Here is a 22,060-nt window from a genome sequence, read left to right on the forward strand (position 1 = left end):
AAAAAGCAAACATAGTAAAAATAACCAAACTACAATAACCTGTTATTGGCTACACAACATAAAAATTACGTAAACTGTAACATCAATAACCTAAAGTGTGAGGGGGAGAAGTAAAAGTGTTAGGCTTATGAATGCTATTGAAGTAGTTTTTAATTTAAAATGGAATCTTAGAATTTAAGGTACTTTATGTAAGCCTCATGGTAACCAAAAGGAAAAAAGAAAAAAACCTGTAGTAATTACACAGAAGAACATGATCGAGAAGCCAAAGTATACCACCACCAAAATATGTAAAATGTAAAATATGTAAAAATACACAAAAAAAGGCAACAGGATAAGAAACAAGGAACAATGGATCTACTGAACAGCCAGAAAATAATTAACAAAATGGTAACAGTAGGTCCTTACCTATCATTAATTACCTTAAACATAAATAGATTAAGTTCTCCAAACAAAAGTCATAGAATGGATGAATGGATACAAAAATAACACCCAGTAACATGTTGCTTACAAGTGATTCACTTTAGCCTTAAAGAGACATACAGACAGAGTGAAGGGATAGAAAAAGATATTTCAAACAAACGTTAACAACAACAAAAATCAGGAGTAGCTATACTTATATCAGATAAAATAGACTTTAAATAAAATGATAAAAAGAGACAGAAAGGTCATTATATAATGATAAAGAGGTCAATCAATTAAGATGTAACCAGTGTAAACATTTATGTTCCCTTCATTGGAGAGTCCACATGTATAAAGCAAAAACTAACAGAACTAAAAGGAGAAATAAACAGCAATATTATCATACTGGGGGACTTCAATATCCCTTGTCAACAATGGATTGGTCATGCAGATAGAGATTCAAAAGGAAACAGCAAATTTAAACAACACGATAGTCCAACTGGACCCAACAGACATATACAGTACATTCAACTGACAACCAACAGCAGAATGTACATTCTTCTCAAGTACACATGGAACATTTTCTAGGATAGACCATATTTTAGGACACAAAACGAGTTTTAGAAAATTCAGAGTTTGAGGTCATACTAAGTATCTTCTCTGACGTAAATGATATGAAACTGGAAATCAATAACAAAAGAAAAAGCAGATTTCACGAATACCTAGGAATTAAACTAAATTCTTCTCAACAATAGATGGACCAAAGAAGAAATTAAAGGGGAAATACAAAACAGTATCTTAAAACAAACAAAACAGTATCTTAAAACAAAAATACAACATACCAAATCTTAAGGGATGCAAGCAAAAGCAGTTTTAAGACAAAAGTTCATAGCAATAAACATCTGCATTAAGAAAGAAGAAATATCTCAAAAAACTTAACTCTATACCTTGGAGAACTCCCTCTGTTAGCGACAGTGGATCTGTCTTCCTTCATTTATCTAGACCTTTTAGGAAGTAATTATATATCTTGTCTGTGCCACCTTCAACCTCCCAAGACAAACAGTTCTTTTAGTATATTCGTTGTTAGGTGAAAGAGTATCCTTTCCATTTATTTTTAATTTACCTCTTTCTACTTCAAGACATTACTCCCTTGAAGCAATTGTTTAATTAAGCCAGTGTTTATTAAATCAATATGTTTCAGAGTTTATAGACATAGAATGTGCCTTTTTGTCAGTCTTCATATTCCTAACACAGAAGCAACTATCTGCTTGTAGAACGCCACACCACTCCTTCACTCGTTGTTACATCTGTTTTAATGTTTTCCAGCCATGATTAATTTATGTATTCATAACATTTTATTGCATTTCTGAGAGGTTAAGCTCCATGAGAAAGAAAATTCATATTTTATGACTCCCTAATAACATTATAGGTGTTTAATAAATACCTACTTAATAGGGGTCTCTGTGCTGGACAAAAGGGAAGAATGCAGAGGATGGGTCTGGAATTTAGTAAAATGTGCACATAATAGCATGACAATTGTTTGAATGGAGAGTAATAGGGAAATGTACCTGCTGTATGCTTTAGAAGAAATATTAATGCAAATTAAAAACACTTCAAAACTGGATACTTACAAATTATTAATAAAAATAATTCTTTCTGGGAGCAATTTTAATTAATCTGCTCTGTTTATGTCTCTGACTACATTTTGGGGAAACTTCAGAGTCTCTGCCCTTTCTGCCCTTTCAGAGCTTCTAAAAATGGTTCAAGTGCTAGTTCACCTACAATTTTAGGGCAATGCAAATCCATAACTCTCCACAAACTTCTTTCTTTGTTCTTATCCCACTTAAATTACTTCTGTTTTAGGAACATTTATATATTTATTTTTTCATTTAATATTTAACAGTTTAACACTTTAACATTTAACATTTAACACTTTAGTTATGAGATTATACATGTATACATTACTACCATATTATAAATTTGATATAGAATAAAAATCTAGAACATTCTATATATTGTTAAAACTACATGCATCCATATTAAATGTTAAAAACTTGCATGAGAAAAATCATACAAGCTACAGGATAAAGTTTAGCTCTGGGGGCATTTCCCTACCCTTTCAAACACTCCCATCATCTTAGCCAGTGTTGTAAAGATTTAGTGTTGTACAACGTTAAAAGGGTGTTTGTTAAAACTATAGATTCCTGGGCTTCAACTTCAGAAACTGATGAGTTGGGTTGATGAATATGCATTTGAAAAAGAAACAACAGTGCAGCTGATTCAGCTGTAGATGATTAGAGGACCACCTTAAATCAGAAATACTGAACATGAACAGCTAGAGGGTAGGTAGAGGTGCTGGAAGCTTAAGTGAGAGGTCAGGGCTAGGATATGATTTGGCCATCAGTCTGTAGGCAGAGTTCAAACCTTGGAAGTGGATGGGAATACCGAAGGGAAGATGCAGAGAGAGAAAAGTGGTAGGCTAAGCTTGCAAAGCCCAAGTGTAAGAGGTAGAAAGAAGAGGAATCTCCCAAGGAAACAGAAGTCATGGCTGGAGAGCCAGGAGGAGAATGGGGAGCACCATGGTATACCGTGTTCCCCCGAAAATAAGCCCTAACCAGAAAATATGCCCCAGTGTGATTTTTCAGCATGACATCCCCTGAACATAAGCCCTAATGCATCTTTTGGAGCAAAAGTTAATATAATACCCGGTCTTATTTTCGGGGAAACACGGTAGAAGTCAAGGTGGCAGAATTCAACAAGGTGGGGGGTGTGGCTGGGGGTGGGCATGCCGAACAGGGCCAAATGAAACAAAACGATCAGGAAAGGGAAGGCCAGGAAAATGCTCATTGTCTGAACAGCAGTGCTCCCTTATCCTTGGTTTTAGTTTCCATGGTTTCAGTTACCGGTGGTCAACCAGGGTCTAAAAACGTTAAATGGAAAATTCCAGAAATAAACAATTCATAAGTTTTAAACTGCTCGTTGTTCTGAGTAGTATGGTGAAATCTTGCAAAGTTCCATTCCTGCCCTGGACGTGAATCAACCCTATGTGCAGCCTCTGCAGGTTACATACACTCCCTGCCTGTTGGCAGCCATCTCGGTTATCAGATCCACTGTCATGGTATTGTAGTGCTTGTGTCCAGGTAGCCTTTATTTTACTTAATAATGGGCTGAAAGTGCAAGAGTAGTGATGCTGGTAATTCCAACATGCCAAGGAGAAGCCGTCAAGTGCTTCCTTTAATTGAAAAGGTGAAAGTTCTCTAAATAAGAAATAAGACAAAAAAAGACTAAATAAGAAAAAAACAACAACACAACTCCTAAGCTGACGTTGAGAAGATCTACAGTAAGAATGAATCTTCTAGCTGTGAATTTGTGAAGAAGAAAAACAAATTCATACTAGTTTTGCTGCCACACTCCAAACTGCAAAAGTTACAGTCACAGAGCATGATAGTGCTTAGTTAAAATGGAAGACACATTAAATTTGTGGGTGGAAGGCATGGACAGAAAACGTGTCTTGACTGACAGCAACACATTGCACAAGAAAGCACTGAGACTTCGAACACTTCAGCAACGGGTTGCTTCATACCAAGCCATTTACTGCAAGGGAAGATTACCCAGATTCAGTAGTAGGTTTGCCATTTTATTATCTCACATTGTCACAAAAAGAAGAAGGATGGGTGTAGTACAATAAGATATTTTGAGAAAGAGAGAGAGAGACCAGATTCATACACCTTTTATTACAGTATATTATTATAATTGTTTTATGTTATTATTAGTTGTTGTTAATCTCTTACTGCGCCTAATTTATAAGTGAAAAATTTTGTTGTATGTATACATGTGTAGAAAGAAACATACTATATATATATGTTGATACTATGTGCTGTTTCAGGCATCCACTGGGGGTCTTGGAACATATCCTCCTCAGATAATGGGGGACTACAGTATAGTCTATCTCTGACACTATAATGTTTTTTCCTGGAAGATAGGGGTATTTGTCATTGTATTCCTAGTGTCTGACATAATGTAAACACCTAGGAAATGTTTGGTGAACTAAATTGGATTGGCAAGGGCAGCTGCCACACAAGAATTTTAAAGAGCTCAGCCACAACTCAGTTCCATCAAACACCCTCATTAGGATGAGCCAATGTTATAGACATAAAATATCCACAATGGAGACTTAATTGTAGCCAGATCGATAAAGCAGTAATTTTGAGCCATCTGCCAAGCTATGGTAATGACGTTTAAAAAAACGGTGCCCAACCTGTGTGCGCATTTGATGGGGTTCGGAACAATGGGGTTTTACCAGTCATTTAAAAAAATAAAGCAAAGACCTTTTAAAAACTCTAAATTTAGATTGTGAAGGTGTATTTTTTCCTACAAATGATCTCATGATTATTTGTAGAAGCGTGTGTAGTCACGAGAAGAACAAACCACATTAAAGCAGGTAAGTGACTGTCTAAGAATGCACAAGTGTTGGTTGCTATGACAACTGCTGGGTTTTATTGAATAGAGAGCAAAAAAAAATCAATTAGAAATCATTGGAAGAACTTGCATGGGAACATAAAACATTTCTGCATCTCAATTTGAGGAACTTTTGTACATGTACATACTGCATTAGAAGGGTTTTTTTGTGCCAGGGAGTGGCGTTCTAAGGGAAGATACTCTCTCGGTGCCCTCCCATCATTCTTCCATAAGCCAATTTTCTCAACACTTAAGTTATTTATTAGAGTCGTAAAACATGTAGGCAGTTACCTGACTCTTTTGTACTGATGGCATTAAACAATTCTTAACTCTGATCTATTTTTCTTTGAACCAAACCATTTTCAGGTTTATAGAGAGAGACAGCTTACATCTGTGTAGCAGTTTCTTCCCCTATGTGGCATATGCCTGAGTAGTCAAGAAAACACAGGGAGGAAAGAAACAATCTCAGGAAACCACCCTGTCACCTCCCAGGTTTCCTTTCTCTCTTCTTTTGGGGGATTTGCTGTTCTCCGTTACTAAATTCCTGAGGTGCTAGAGGATTAAGGAAAGATTGCCAAGGTTTTCAGATGTTTTTTGAAAAACCTTGTTTAATTGATAGAATAAGAAGACATGATAAAGGTTTAAGAGCAGCTACAGAGAGAACAGACAACAGTGTGTGACTTTCTTAAGGACAGCTCTAAGGACATTTGGTGGAAAGGTGATAGCCTTTAGTCTAAGGAGCTCATCAGTCTCATAAGGAAATGGTCAAACTCTCAGCTGGACTGTACACAGTTCATTGATAAGATTCACAAGTGATAGAGTGACCCATGGAGAGAGTCTCTGCTTCTCTAATTTACACAGAACCAGCAGATTAATCCCAAAGTGCTACCTTCATATCAGTGCTTTACAGATTATAGGTTGAGGCCCCTCTTTGGGTCCTAGGATCAATTTAGTGGGTTGAGACCATTATTAAAAGAAAAAAGCAAAGAAGGAAGAACAAGTTAGAAAATATCAGAATAAATCTCTATTCAAATGAAACTTCTGTTTCATTCTCTTTTCCTCTACATATGTATGTACTGAGTTACTAGATTTAATGCATTTCTTACTGTAGATCCTGGTCACAAAAGTTAGTAAGGCAGACCTCTTTCCTGCTAAGAACCCCTTGATGTTCTCCACTGTGTACAGAAAGGAGGAAGAGGGAGTAGAGAGAGGAGTGGCAAGGATGAGGGGGGAGGACTAAAGAGGGAAGAAAGGGAAAAGGAAAAGGAAAGGGAAAAAATTCTAGCTCCTTTGCTCTAGGCTTGGAATGTGTCCTGAATCCATGTTCCACTCCCATAATATTACTGTGGGTTCCAACTTTTCTACTCACTGCCCTTTCAACACTCCTCTCAATGCCCTCACTTCACCGTGCCCTTTATTCATAATGCTTCCTCTCCTCTTGGTACTCTTTGTACATATTCTACTTCCTTCAGGGACCATTCAAGCCTTATCTTGCCATTTAACCCACATGATCTCTATTCCCTCTCATCTCTCCCCTCTTCCTAATTGCCCATTTCCACACATTTTCTCTCCAGGTGTCCCCTCTGCATTTCTCTCTTTATCTACCTCTTGTCCCACTCCACTCCCAGACCTTTTTCTGGCAGCCTGCTCCCTGTGTCTACCTCCCTGCCCCCGTTGTTTTCCTCTTGACACCTACATCTCAGCTCATCTTCATCATCCTGCTTTTGTTGTCTTGTTATTTCTGCTTTCTTGTGTACATCTCTAGTCCCCTCACTTGATTGAAAGCTACCTGAGCCCAGGAACTGTGGCTCACACATTTTTGTACACCTTGTGATGTTTGACACAGTGCAGGGCATATAACAAGGGCTCAGTAAAAATGCCTTAATAAATCAATGATTCCCGGCCTTGCACGGCAACTCTACCCTCACACTCCAGTATTTTTCTCTTTAGATACAATGTTTTGTGTTTGAGACACAAATGGCAAAAGGCTTCGCCATTTCTAAAGTTTTCTCATATCTCTCTCTTATCTCAGTTCATCTTATCTATAAGGACTTGGTAAAGTAGGGATGGGTTATGATACTCATTCTTGAGAGTTGAGGAGATTAATTCTCAAAGAGGTCCGTAACAGTAATAGGGCTTGTCTGTGGTGTCCTAAGGACCAGAATCTACACTGCAACCTATTCTGTGTCATTACCCTCCTCCAATGGAAACATGAGAATAACAATCACCTAATAAAATGCTGATCCAATGCAAATTCTGTATGGCAAAAAAAAAAAAAAAAAATCAAGGCATATCATATGTTTCTCATAGAACAGGAATTCAAACACCTTGTACTAGATCAAAATTCTGTCTATTTTGCTTTTGTAATTGTGCTTCTGTAACAATGCCACAGAAAGTAGGAAGAAATCCACTTACCACTTATGGAAGATGTGTTAGTTTCCACTGTAAGGTTGACAATCTTTTCACTAAGCCCATCCTAGCAATTAGTTGGGTCTCTGTATAGTGTTACAAATAATTACAAAGCTCTCTCATTAATTTGTTTCTTACCAAGCTGCTCTCCTAAATGTTGGCCTCTCTCCGTTGAGATGACCCGCTCATCTTCCATGTCACATTTGTTCCCAACCAGGATAACTTGGGCGTTATCCCAAGAGTATGTTTTGATCTGAGTGGACCTAAAAGAAAAAAAGCAGGCAAAAAAAAGAAAAAAAGGAACAGCATAAAATTAAGGAGAAGAAATATATTTCACAGATGACGATCATAGCAAAACTTGAAGTCCAAATGCCTGACATTTGGAATTAATTAGTTCAGTGCAATTTCCCCTGTAAGATACTCACTAACTAGGGATTGCATGAGTCAAAAAAATCAAAGGAACAATGTTTGTATTAAGAATTTTTTTGTATTAGATGAGTAAATATTACCACTGCTTGTTCTACCCACCTTATACCCCCTCCTTATGCAGTACCTTTAAAGCTAGAGTGGCCAACCATCCCAGTTTGCCCAGACATTCAGATTTAGTCCCATGTCCCAAGAAATTCCTCAGTTCCAGGAACCCTAAGATGGTTGGTCACTCTACAGCCCATCACACAAAAACATAATTTCCCTTGTTACTGTAACAACTTAAAAAGTTAAGGCAATTGGGGCCTAGGAAATCTAAAGGTAATGATAATTTTTAAAAATGAATTATAAGAACTAATATACTCACGGTCTTACATTTTTAAAAGAAAAATGCCAAGTTGATTCATATCAAAATTACAATATAATAGACTGATGCTTTAAGTTACCATGAACAGGATATCTAGAATTGAGAATAAATTTCCAGTATGAATCATGATGCACATGACCAACTTTTGATTTGAAAACAGATAATTATAACAGTGAACATTTGCAAGTACTGTTCTAAACTCTTTATATATGTTATACTAATTTAATTCTTACAATAACTCAAGGAGGATATTATTATCATCCCCATTTTACAGTTAAGAAAATGAGTCATAGAATGGTTAAATAATTTGTCCAAGATCACTCAGCTCAGAAAGTGGCAGTTCTGGAAATCAAACCAAGGCAGTGTAGTTCTCAAGCCTGTGCTCTTAAACATGCGTCCATACTACTCATTAATTCAGAAAATTTACTTCTCCAACTTCCTAGTATATCCATTGTCATATCCAAAAGGAAGCTGACAGGAAGCCATATTCTTTAATCACCCTTTTATATTGGCTACGTTTTCATTTGAGAACAACAGTCTTAAGTAGAAAAGATATATTGCACGGTGAGTGGTCGAGAGAGAGATCAAAAGTTGAAAAGCTAAATACATGATGAAGGTTTAAAGGAAGGGATTTGTAAAGTGTGCAAAGGAGAACCTTGGGAATGTTCTTATTAGCAATTGTCAAATCCTTCAGGATTATTAAATTGAAAATAGTGATGAGCTGTTCTCAACTTGCAGAGAATAAAAGCAAATAGCTTTCAACAGCTGCAGGAGAGCTTTCAATGAGATGTGATCACTATTTCTCCCTTCTGAGAAGTAAGAGGCAGATAGGGTTTTATTTCAGAGTGTTCCCCCTGAACCAAGTACAAGTTTTCAAATGAGATTTAAATATCTGATAGAATATACTCTTGGTTCCATCTTAGAGGTGTGGCATATTTTATCAGAAAAATCTGGGGACGTGAGGTTTCTAATTCTGATACTGAAGTTAATAATATATTCTTCCAGAAACAATGAGATTCAGCATGAACTCATAAACTGGGAAAAATAAAGGCAGACATTCAAAACTATACTTCGCTCTTACCTCATCTTATGTGTAGGGTATATGAAAAATGATGAATTCATAGTGAATTAAGGTGTAAAAAATAACCTACACGTGGATACACCTTAAATCTCAAGTGCTAACAGTTTTACAAAGAAATTCCAACGGTTCTTTTAAAGGAACTCAAATCTAATTGGATATCCTAAGGCATTTTTTTAAAATCTCTCTGCTACTATAGGTTTTTAAGTCAAGGCCTGGCTAATGCCTGGCAAGACCCAAGGCAAAGAGCCCCTATGTGAATGGAGAAAGTTCTTATCATGGCACACAGCTGAAAATCAAACACCCAGGGTGTGAGAAAGGAGTCACAGGATCATGTCACAGCCCTGTGAGGAAGGGGTTGGGGGAGGGTATAAATGACATGCTTCCTGAGTCTACCGAGGACAAGTGCTTGCTTGAGGGAATTCCGCACTCCTCTGACCTAGACAAACTTATCCTGCTGTACCCCTGACTATATAACCGTAACTCAGGGTTTGCCTCTGCGAGGGTAAAGAAGAAACAACTCAGCTGGCTGATTCGTACTCTAACCAAGTTAATGGAATGCTTGCGTCTGCCATGAAGTATGTCTGAGTATCTCAGTGCTGCTGACATAATAACCCATGGGGTCTCAGGCTACCGTGACAGATTACACATTATGCATACACAACATTCTAGGTCCCTAACAACCTGTAAAAATATATGAAAATGTATTTAGCCTATTTAACAGAAAGCTTTAAGACTAAATGAGTATGGGGAAGTCATTCTACATTGTTTGACCTCAGTATCTTCAACTGTAAAATGAGCATCCCGCCTTTTATACCTATTCTCTGGGGCTGCTGTTGGACAAATGTGGTTTGAGGTACAGATTCTACTAAGTTACAAGCATCTCTTTACAAATAGTCCCAGCTCAAGCAGCCAGCTATTCGTTTTTCCAAATCCAGTTCAACTCATCATTTCTAATCCCTATAATCTAAATCGTAACTGATTTTTTAAAAAATTTGTATAGAAGAATCTCAAATTTTGTCTCCAGTTAATGTCTTGAGACCAAGGTCCTACAGGTAAATTTCTAACTGGGAGTGAATGGTGTGCCTATCGGGGATATGACATGTTTGTTGAGAAAGTCCTCCTTTCATGTGGTATTTCTTTGTATTTACTCTTTTGGTCATTTACTATATTTTGTAAAATTTCTTATTTTGGGGGATGGGCTTTTAATCACCTCATTAGGGACTGTCTTATTTCTTTGTTGGTTAGAGAAACACATTTAAAGAAAGTGGCTGTCACCAAATAATACACGTGAAAAGATGATTTATTTCTGAATCACTGCAAAAGATCCTTTGGGATTTACTGTTAATCCCAACAAGATTAATAGAATCAGAAGCAATATGCTAGTCACCATGGTTACTTTGCAAATGACAATTAAGGCAGACCTTACCAGTACCAGATAAGTTACTTAAAAATCTGTTGTCATTTAGCTAAAACAAAAACAACCCAAAGAAAACCTCCCCTTCTCTATTATATTTATATATTCTCTTGCATGTGCTTGCTCTCTCTCCAGACACACACACACACACACAAACACACAGGGTTTTTGTTGTTTTTTGTTTTTGTTTTATGAAGCAGAGAGGGGAAAAACTATATTTTACACATAAATGACTGAACTCTGCACAGAGTAATATGTTTAGAGAGCTGTCAACAAACAAACCAAATTCCTACACTATCTCTATTCTTTCACCCCTATTCCAGGTATATGAATAATTTCCTACGAGTTTAACCTGTTCTCATAGAAAATGGACACTTGCTAGTCACAATGTTCTAAAAAACAGTACATGAAATGTATCTCAGTGACAAAAAACAAAACAAAACAAGAAAACAAAAAACACCAACAACAATTGTCTCCAATTGTCTCCAAATCAACAACAATTGATTTGGGCTGTATATGGGAAAAATGAGGCAACGTGAGGGAACGTGACTCACTAGTCTTCACCCCAGGCAGTTTGGAGAGATCTTAACAGCAGCCCTGGCAATTCTGGAAGCCCATATTTCTCCATGGCATCTACTTTCCTTAGTCTTTCCAACACCCAGGAGCCACAGCTTTTTAGCATTTCAGCAGACTTTACATTTGTAAGGAAATTTCCCAGCCTGCTACTACTCATCACATAGGATTGGCCCTTCTGTTAAATTTTCACTAATTTAATAATTTATGTATTTAATTTTTCTTAACTCTTGGAGAGCTTTTAAAAATCACCCCAACTTAGGAAAATTAAATTAGAACCTCTAGGGACTTCATTATAGGAATTTTTAAAAATCTAGGTGATTTGTATGTGGAACTGGAGCTGAGAATCACTGATGACTCACACCTTTCTTTTAGTTTTTAAATAATCTGATACGTATGTAATAAAGACATTTTTAAATGAGAGAGCAGTAGTAAGGAAACAAAAATAGGGACATAATAATGCCCAGTGATTTACATATGCTATAAATGTTAATAGGTGGTTTTAGGAAGTTGAGGAGCTAGGCTTTTTATGTATACATTAACTCATTCGATAAAGGAATTAAAAAAAAAGAAACTTTAAAGAAAGCATCCTCAAATAAATGTCCTCCGATATTTTATATCTTTTAGTATGATTTAAAGAAATAGGTTTACAATTTTTGATAAAATTGCTACATTCTCATTGAAAATTCTAATGATAGAAAAAGCTACAGCAAAAAAAAAAAAAAAAAAAATCAGAAATTTCACCAGCCCTAGGTAATGGCTACTAACATTTTGATGAAAACCCTATAGGTTATATTACTGAACTCACTGAATTATCACCTCCTTCCCTGTAGGTGATTTTTCCAGGCCTACTGGCTTTGGACTGGGCCAAGGTAATTGCTTTGGCCAATGAAATACAAGAAGATTTGACACGAATCACTAGTGAACGCCAGCCACCAGAGGCATTGTGAGTTTCCATCAGCTCTCTTGCATTCTAGCTCTTCATCATGGGAAAAGCCCATCCCAGAAAGAGGGCTGCTCCATCAGCCTGTCCCAGGAATGAGAAGCCAGGAGCAGCCCAGCTGCGCTCCACAGAGACTAGCAAATCTCAGCCAAACCTAGAAGAGCCCAGTTTAATGTAACACCCTTCATGTGGCTTGGCTTATCTAACTTCATCTCTTGCTACCCTCCCTCATCCCAACTCTGATATAGCCTTATGCTTTTCTTTGAACTTACCATCCATGTTATATCTTTCAACAAGCAGGAGCTATCACTATGGGTGGTTCTAGGTTTTACGAGGCCTAAAACTAATAGAATTTGAGGACCTAATCTGAGGGAAAAAATGCAAATTTTAAATACAGAATTGGGTACAGAGCAATTTGTAACAGATGCTGATATGCTCTGCCCATATTCCCCAGGTCTTACCACTTCTCTGCTTGCTGGCTGACTGCCAACCGCGAGCATCTGCAGCTCTTTGCTTTAACGTCTCCAAAAACTGAAAGGCCACTCTGCCCATCACAGAAAGTCAAATGCAACATGGAAATCAACACCCTAGGAGCAGACCTCAGTCAGTGACTAACAAGAGTTGGTGTATAAATACCACAGCTCTCTTCCTCCTCAGGTTGCTGCCACACTGATCCCCAGGGCTTTCGGGCAGCCTTAAGCTCTTGTCATCTATAATGGTAGAAACACACCTTTTATTAGCTGCCTTCACTTTCCTAGCTCACTTCCCTACCTCTGTCTCTGTTTCTCGGACTTCTCAAACAAACTACTTATATAGAAGTTCTTGTCTCAGAGCCTACTTGGTTAGGGGGAGCCCTAACCAAGACATTTTGAAGGGGTTTATCTGAGTAAGGGGCTGAAAGGTTACTAGTTAGGGGCTCAAAGGTTACTAGCAAGGTGGAGCTGGCAGTACTGGCTTGAAAGCACTGACTGGTAAATCTTAAGGACTTTTGTGGGTTGGTACTTAAATTGTACCTTGATACTGATCATACAGGGAGTATTTATACCATGGAAATTAGCAAATGCCACAAATCAGATTTTTTTTCTTTCCCCCTTTTTTTCCAAAGAGCCCATTTACTGGTATAACACTGAATTTAAGCTTCATTAGTTTTGCAAGAAATCTACCAGTAGCCATCCATGTGCTACCTGTCTAAAACACATTTATCTCCTCTGTGTCAGGCTGTCTCATTCTCTGCATCTGGTCTCAGCACACACATTCCTGCTGACTAAGCGGCTGTCATATGGGCCCACATACTCGTATATACACCACACCCCTCCCTCACTATGACCTTCTCTCTTGACTATATCCCCCCTACACTACAGGTCCTCTGAGGGCAGGTACTTTGACTGTTTTGTTCACCATTTTGTCTCTGGCATTCGGCAAGATGTCTGGCACATAGAACAATCTTAAACAGTAACTTTGAATTAGTGGTCAAATGAAATTAATACACTGAATGTGGCAAAAATGTCTAAGAAGTTCGGTTAATTCAGAATATCAGCATAAAATAAAAGAGCCCAGGAAGAGAATCACCTTTGTATGCGATGTCAATGCCCCACCACACCCTTTTCAGTACAAGCTGCTCTCAGAGTCCTTCCATGGCCGTTTATATCCTAACAGAGTCTATGGTAGGGGAAGGCAAGCATCGGCCCCCTCCACAGCCTGCACAGGTCATCTGTGTGACCAGCTATTCTTTCCAGCCTGCAGGAGTCACATGTTCCTTTGTGTGCCAGCACCAACAGTCAGGATGAGGATACCTTAGGGAGGAACTCAGCAGCTTGACCTTGGGGACAAGTTGCTTTGAGGGGCCCTCCTCCAGCTCCTTCATTTTGTAGATGACAAAGCTGAGCCTCAAGGTGTGGAATGGCTTGGCATGGAGGTGATGCTGCTGCTTACTGTCCAATGTGGGCCTGTTTCCCAAGGCTTCCCAAGCCTATTCTTCTACAACAGGCTGCCTTCTTCCACAAGGAAGGGAAGTGACTATATTTAACTGAACACAGAACTTAGTGAGAAATTCATATGCTAAATATTTGGTTATCTTTAAAAATATGTTTCCTGGGGAAACTAAAATGCCTCAAATCTTCATATATAGAGAGTATCATTAGCCTGCAGGTGGGAAAAAGAAGAACTGGATGTGCCTGGAGGATGTTTGCTCTGCCAGTCTGCAATAACTTTGTTGCCAAGAATCAATATTGAACATTCATTTCATGAACTTAAGAAGCAGTCATCTTGATCAGTGGGGTCCAGAAACCACCTTGGACCACATCAGATTCTCACTGTTAGTCTAAATTGAACCTTAGGCTCATTTCCATCATGCCTCTCTTACAACTTTTGGTCTCATTTTGATTTCACAAAATATCAAATTCTATTTTTTTAAACTATATGTATGGTAAGAACAATCAGACATCTCTTCTATGTAAGAAAGAACCACAACAATAGCTGGGTGGAGGAAGCATCATCCTCTGAAGAACAAAGAGAGCCCCCTTCAGTGAGTGGGATGGAAGTCTGACTCGGTCAGATGTTCCTAAGTGCAAGAGTGTCTGGGTTATTCTACCACAGTTGGCAGAGGCCATTGTCATGTTAACAGAAATCTCCTTTTCTCCAATTGGGAAGACTGTGTTGTCCCTGGGGAATTCATGATCTTTGACAAGATGACTTGCTTAAGGTTAATGGTAAGTTATGAAACTTGCTGAACGGAAGCTGAACTTAGAATCTAGCATCTGTTTTGTCCTCACTCAGATACCAGAACCTTCTCCTTCCCCTTGGTAGCTCCAATGGCTGAGCAAAGGAGACATTCCATATACATTCAGCCAAAGCCTGACCACTGAGGTTTGCCTGACATTAAGTTAGGACCAAGGAGGAGGTAACTTCCTTCTCCGGAGGGGAAGGTAGGATTTCCAAGGAGGGAAGTGGGAGCAGAAGTTTGTGGGACTTGGAAAGGGGGAACAGCAAGAAAGAGAGAAGTGGGTATTAAGAGGAAATACTGATAGGAAAAGGAGAAATGTCCACCTAGCCCTTTTGAAGCTTGGAAATATGAAGCTCCCTTTCCAGGCAGGGAAATAATAAGACTGGATATAGTTATATCCTTTATTCCTCCAACACTAAACTACTCTTTTGAGGTACCAGTGTCAGGAAAAATTGTGAAATATTTTGAAGGGGACAAAAATGATTGCTGGGCGTCCCACCTAACACACCTTTCTAGGTTACCTCTGCTTTCCATCATCTTTGAGCTAATTTACAGCTCTGTAGATGGTAAAATAATAATAATAATAATAATAATAATAATAATAATAATAATAATATAAATGAATTCTTGCTGATAGAAAATAGGAATGCTAGTGAACTGCATCTGGTGGAATGTAATTGATTATTGCCTCATGGATATTAACCAATTTTGCAACCATTGGTCAACTCCTTTCAGTGTTCTTGAGATTGCCTTTGTGTGTTCATTGCATATTCCCTTGAATCCATGGCACCATCTTACTGTTTCCATCACTAGTTGCTGTGTCAAAATCTTTTACATGTGTTTATTTTATATTTGGATCAAAGTTGTGATTTTACCTTATTTTAAAAAGAAATTAACCATAACAACATAACAAGTGATGGAAGGAAGGCTTGTGTTTGGAATGACTAGGCAAGCTGAACTTGAGGAAGGGAAATAACCACTGTTATTTCCAGATATCCAACCTTCCCAATGGATTATTAGGTATAATAACCACAGAATCCCCAAAAGTAGAGACACATGGGAGGGCAGCAGGGAGAAACAGTCCCAGTCATGCGAGTCAGATTGAATGCCTTAAATGTCCCCTAACGTTAGCAAGGAACACCGGCTGAGATAGAGAATACCCTGGTCCTTGCTAAGCTACATATGCAGTACTGGTTATTCTGGTGGGAGTCAGGGTGGTATAATAAAAAATACATAATAATAATCCATATCATATATGTAAACATAAAACCATAATAAATAATAAAACAACAGCTTCATTTACTAAATCCTTAGTCGTGCCAGGCAATGTGTTAAGTGCTTTACATTTATTATGATCTCACTTACTTTCTACAACACCGTAAGTTAGGTACCATTGTTTCCCCCTTTTACAGATGAAGAAATTGAAATGGAGACTTATTGAGGTTAAGTTACCAGAGACCCTCAGATCCTACATCATTCATTGGGAAACCTTTCCATTGGAGCACGTGCTCAAAGTCTTGGATTTTAGTGTTTGAATCTGTTTTATAGAATCAGAACTATTTTCTCAGATTTACTGAATCTCTGCTGCTTCCTCCTTAATAGGGGAGAGGAAAGTCCATGCATGTTTTACCAGATTTTCATGTGGATTAATGAGAAAATGTCCATGAAAGAGTTTTGAAACTCATAGAGTACTATGTGAACAAGAGGTTATTATTATTATTACTGGCAAATTGATGCTATCAGTTATCCACATGGCATTGATGTGTTACTCAATTATTCACTAAATATTCTCACTGTGATTTTTTGGCTGTTTTGTAACATTTAATTAGAATGGGTTAAAGTGGGAGAAAAACAAGAATAACATACTGTCCGAGTCTATTTTAAGATAACAAATGCTTTGTCAGGCATTATGGGAGGAGCTTTGTCAGGCATTATGGGAGGAGCATTATAGCAGAGAAGAAAGATGTGGTCTCTGCTCTCAGGGAACTGAAGTCTTGCTCCACGTTGTGAGTTTACAAATATATTCAGATCAGCAGGTGTTTATTAGACAACTACTGTGTAGGTACCCTGCTGTGTACACCACAGGGTGCTGCTGTTCAAACTTTAGCAGGCATCAGAATTACTTGGAAGGTTTGCTAAAACAAGTTCCTGCGTTCTACCCCCAGGTATTCTAATTTGGGAAGTCTGACTTGGGGCCTGGGCTTCTGCATTTCTAACAAGAGCCCAGATGACACTGCTGCTGCTGGTTCTCAGACCACACTATGAGTAGCACTGTGATGAGGAAAAGAAAGAAGCAGGATTTGGCCCCTGTCCGCAGGCTGCTATGTTCACTAGAGAGAAAAAATCTGTTTGGAAAAGTTAATGCAGTGTTTCCCCGAAAATAAGACCGGACCATCAGCTCTAATGCATTTTTTGGAACAAAATTAATATAAGACCCGGTCTTATTTTAGTATAATATAAGACCCAGTCTTATTTCCATATAAGACCGGGTATAATAATATAATTATAATAATATAATATAATATATACTGGGACTTATATTAATTTTTACTCCAAAAGACGCAAATGGTCCAGCTAGGTCTTATTTTCGGGGAAACACGGTGATAAAATGAGCAGGGTAAGTGGGGGCCCTTCCAGTTAAAAGTCTGTGGTGACTGTCCCAGCAACATGGGGGATGGAATGGAGATGAGATGAGGAGCAGAGACTGAACTTCTGGAAAGTACGGGGGTGTGGCAGGTGCAGGGTAGGAGCCAGGATATTGAGCCTTCATAAGGGTGATTGTGGGTCTTTATGAATTCATAAGCATAAGATTGAATCTAATTTAGAGAAATGCATAGACTAAAGCAGAGGATCATGGGTGTTAGCATCAGTTTGGGGTCTGTGGGATGAAGAGCTGGGGAAGACTTTCTGAGGTAGCGGAGGATCTAAGGCATGTCTGGCAATCGTGGTGAGGACGTGAAGCAGTGTGGGGAGGGTGGCCTGGGGATTTGCCCCTGGGCCTGCCATCAGTGGTTCACTGTTGTGAGTTTAGCTCAGACTACCCTCTTCTATGGCGAAAGAAAAGATGGGGGTTGTAGGGAAGGGGCCATCCCAGATAGTTTTGTCTCTTGGGGAGGAGGAAGGCCAGTGAGGAGGAAAGAAAGTGACAAGCCAGGAGGCAAAGAAAGCTTTTCCTCAGGGCCAAGATGTGGACTTAATTGGGGGTTGTTGTCCTTTCCCGAGACCATGGGGTTCTGGCAAAACAGATTTGGAAGAGTCAGACACTGTCTGGTCTCTTTCAACACCATATTTGCCTTTTTAACCCTTTTCATTCAATGGTTCTGAAGCATTATTCTATCGTTTATCGTAAAAATCACTGTAGAATCGTCACACACACACACACACACACACACACACACACACACACACACACACACACACCTTTAAAGTGACAGTGTTTTTCAAATGAACAAGACCAAATTTGCCATTGTAGAGAAGTCTGGCTTCAGGAAACCATGAAAATATGAAAAGGCCAAGTTCCACAGTTACCAATCGCTCTGGTTGCAGAGAGTACTTACTATTGGATCATTTAGATCACATGCCAAACAACACATGTGTAAGGGTCCAGCGGCAGGCTTTGCGTGTGAGCCACAGCACTTTTGTTGATACACATTGTCATGTGGTGAAAAAGGGGTTCATCGAACCCATTCGCAGTTCACTCTTAGATTAAGTCCTGGTCTCATTGTGCCTCTTTGTGATCAGAATGATCTATGGTCACACTACATCCCTTGGGGACAAACCAGGCCCTGGTGGCACCATTTTGGTGGGGGCAAATTCTAGAAGTCCACCACTCAAACAAGTGAGGAGGGCAAGCTACAACTGATGTGTAAGAGCAACAAATCATTGAAAAGAAGACGCATCTCATGAGCATTATTAACATGCATTCTTGAAATATACATCTGCCCTTATACCCCTGCTTTAGAAGAAATTGCAAAATATCAGCATGCTTCTTAAAACATTACATCTCAACTTAAAACACAAGGGCCAATTAACTGAGAAAACACAAAGACACACACACCCTCAAAAAGAAGACTTTTGCATCAATGGAAGCACTTCTATTTCTTGACAAGTACTTACTAGATCCATCAGTCATTTGCCTATTTGTTCTCCCATGTTTCTCACCCTTCCCGTACTGTGCTCTGCATGGCAGGAGGCTGACCCTTGTATTCTGTGTTTTATAGGTTGCCTTGAAACATGGTTTCCAATGGGAGACACCCTCTGGAGACTGGAGAGGGAGGATGGAAGTAGCTCAGTGTTTCTCCCCCTCCTCTGCTTTCAGCAGCAGCTTCTCTCAGAGGGGTAGCAGATCTATTGTTCCAGTTCTTGGTAGGTGGCTGCCCCAGCTCATGGGCTCTGGGGACACAACCTCAAACTGAGCAGTGGATAATCTCTGGGTTGTCTCACTGCCCTTAGTTCTCTGCGATTAGATTCCCTCTACTGACTGACCTGGCCAAGGTCTTTCTGGTCTGGATACTCACTGACACATTTGAATAGTTTTTCATTCAGAAAACAAAACAGGATACTATTAGGAAGCACAAAAGTCTAGGCTGCTTTATTTCTCCAAATATTGTGGAGGCTTCATCCGCCACAAGCAAGTTGTAATGGAAAAACAGAAAACGTAATGTAACTAGAGGTTCTCCCAGGGTTTATCAACTCCAGAAAGATAACATTTAACTAAATAGACACATGTTGTCAGCTGGGAGAACACTGAAGACTACATAGTAGGTTTTAGTAACTATGCAATGGGCACTAGCCAATAGAATAAGTGAAAAAAGAAGAGGAAAATAAAATTATCTATGAGGAGAAATAAATAATAGTAAATGTAGAGAATACAGGCCATGTTAAACAAAAGCAATTTAGTCAACATTCTAAAATCCTGGTGTTTACTGAGCTGTTTGATATAACTTTAGCTGGCTTTAGGCAAAACAAATGAATTGTAATATGACAAAATATGATACAGCATTTCCCGATAACTTGACATCCCAATGCATAGAGGAAAGCTGCAGAAAGAAGTCTTTCCCGACTCCAAAGGAGAACATCAAAAGCTCAAAGATGAAATTAAAGACAAGAAAATTGGATCTTTGTCTCAGAAAATAAAACTAACATTTTCAAAGAGATTATTGAAGTAGTTTTCCCACTTTCTCTCGTTATTTTAGGTTGACCTTATGAGTAAGCCCATAAGGCCAATCTTATGCTTATCTGTAGCCACGTGAAGAGATCCAAACATTCTTTTCATTTCTAATTTCTTTGAATTGTAACATAAGTAATCCCAATGTGAATAACAAAGTTACTTTGAAAAGATGCTACTCATATTTAGTTTGTATTTGATTCAGATGTAAGCCTAATAAATTTTCAAAGCTTTTTGTTCACTGAATTATATTCTGTTACATGGTGGATACTCTATTTGTTCACTGTGGCATGTTTTTATTTGGACTGTTATGATATTTAAAAATAGGTCTATCAGTAAATTAACAAACAAAATGTGGAGAAAATGGCAAAACTGTGGAGAAAAAGGGAAACTGCATGTACTGTTGGTAAGACTGTACATTGGTGCAGCCACTATGGAAAACAGTATGGAGGTTCCTAAAAAAAATAAAAGTAGAACTGCCATGTGATTCAGCAATTCTACTTCTGGGAAATTATCTGACGAAATGTAAGACACTAATTCGAAAAGACATATGCACCCCTATGTTCACTGCTGCATTATTTATAATAGCCAAGACATGGAAGCAATCTAAGTGTCCATCAAGAGATAAATGGATAAAGAGGATGTGGTATATACATACAATGGAATATTACTCAGCAATAACAAAGAATGCACTCTTCCCATTTGTGACAACAATATCTTCAACATCTTGAAGATATTATACTAAATGTAACAAGATAGAAAAAGAGAAATGCCATATGATTTCATTATATGTGTAATCTAAAAAACATAAATAAACAAACAAAATAGAAACAAAGAACAAATTGATGGTTGCCAGATGTTAAAAGGTTTAGAGAGGTGGGTGGAAAAGGTGAGGTGATTAAGAAGTACAAATTGGCAGTTATAAAAACAGTCCTGGCGATGTAAAGTACAGCATAGGGAATATAGTCAATAATATTGTAATAACTATGTACAGTGCCAGATGGGTACTAGACTTACTGGAGTGATCACTTCATAAGTTATATAAATGTCTAATCACTCTATTGTACACCTGAAACTAATATAATATTGTATGTCAACTGTTATTGATTTTTTTAAATTTGGAAAAAATAAATAAAATGACCAGCCAGTCAGTTTAGTCATCCTGATCGAATTTAATCTACCTCCACTATATACCAATTAATTATAATCTCTGCAAGTTAGTATGAAAGTCTATTTCACTTGGAAGGAATAAATTTTTGGCTTCAGATTAAGGAAGGTGAATTTAGAATATTGAAAACTCACTCTGCAGCAGATTTGTGAAAATAAATTAATGAATATATATGTAAAAAAGATAACCAAAAAAAAAAAAAAACAGGTCTAACCAAAACTTCAGAAGGTGCTACAGTTTCTGTGAGTATTAGCAACATAACTTGCTCTCTGGACTTCGTATTTCAGCGATCAGGTTCATAAAAATTCTCTTTGCAGAGCAAACAGCTGCAATTCTATCTCTGATGCCGTATACCACATTTGGTGGTCATAAGTTTCCTATACTCTGTACACACTTGCTTTAACTTAAGAAGATAACATTACTAGCTTCTCTAGCAAAAGACAGTCTAACATAAGGAATAGTAAAAGCAAAAGCCCAACGAAACAAAAGTACACGATGTACCCAGGGCATGTTAATCTCAATATAGCTGGAACAATGCATATAAATGGAAGACAATATTAAATTCTGTGGCATAGAATGACTTCTTTTGAATTTGAAATATTTAATTTTAACTAGAAATTGTTACTTCTCATATAAGAACAGAAGGGCCTCCCTGGAGAACTATGGCCGTCCCTGGAAAAGGCGCTTTTGACCTCAAAATATTACTGAAGCCTCCTTGGAGGCAGAACTTTGATTTAAAAAATAATAATAATAAGTTTCTAGTTTTGAAAGCTCTTTTACTCAGGAAAAAATTGAAGTAGAAACACAAATTTAAAAACTAGAAATATATGACCCTTAAATCTTAGCCTTTTTCAAAGTTAGCGGTAGGTAGGGATATGCAATAATGAGAATTCCAGATACGATAGGAACCTTCCCAAATTCATATTTGCCCAA

General features: G+C 38.1%; 1 protein-coding gene across 2 annotated transcripts in view; it reads right to left on the reverse strand.

Annotated features, from left to right (window-relative positions):
* RAB3C (RAB3C, member RAS oncogene family) overlaps positions 1-22,060 on the reverse strand; it is a 237,726-nt gene that overhangs the window by 13,246 nt on the left and 202,420 nt on the right. For both annotated transcript variants that reach the window (XM_081053685.1, XM_081053686.1), the window contains exon 4: positions 7,405-7,529. In XM_081053685.1, the coding sequence (XP_080909811.1) occupies positions 7,405-7,529 (125 nt within the window). The remainder of the gene's footprint in view (positions 1-7,404; positions 7,530-22,060) is intronic.

The sequence above is a fragment of the Rhinolophus hipposideros genome (assembly GCF_964194185.1).
Source record: "Rhinolophus hipposideros genome assembly, chromosome: 7".
In the NCBI taxonomy this organism is placed as follows: Eukaryota; Metazoa; Chordata; class Mammalia; order Chiroptera; family Rhinolophidae; genus Rhinolophus; species Rhinolophus hipposideros.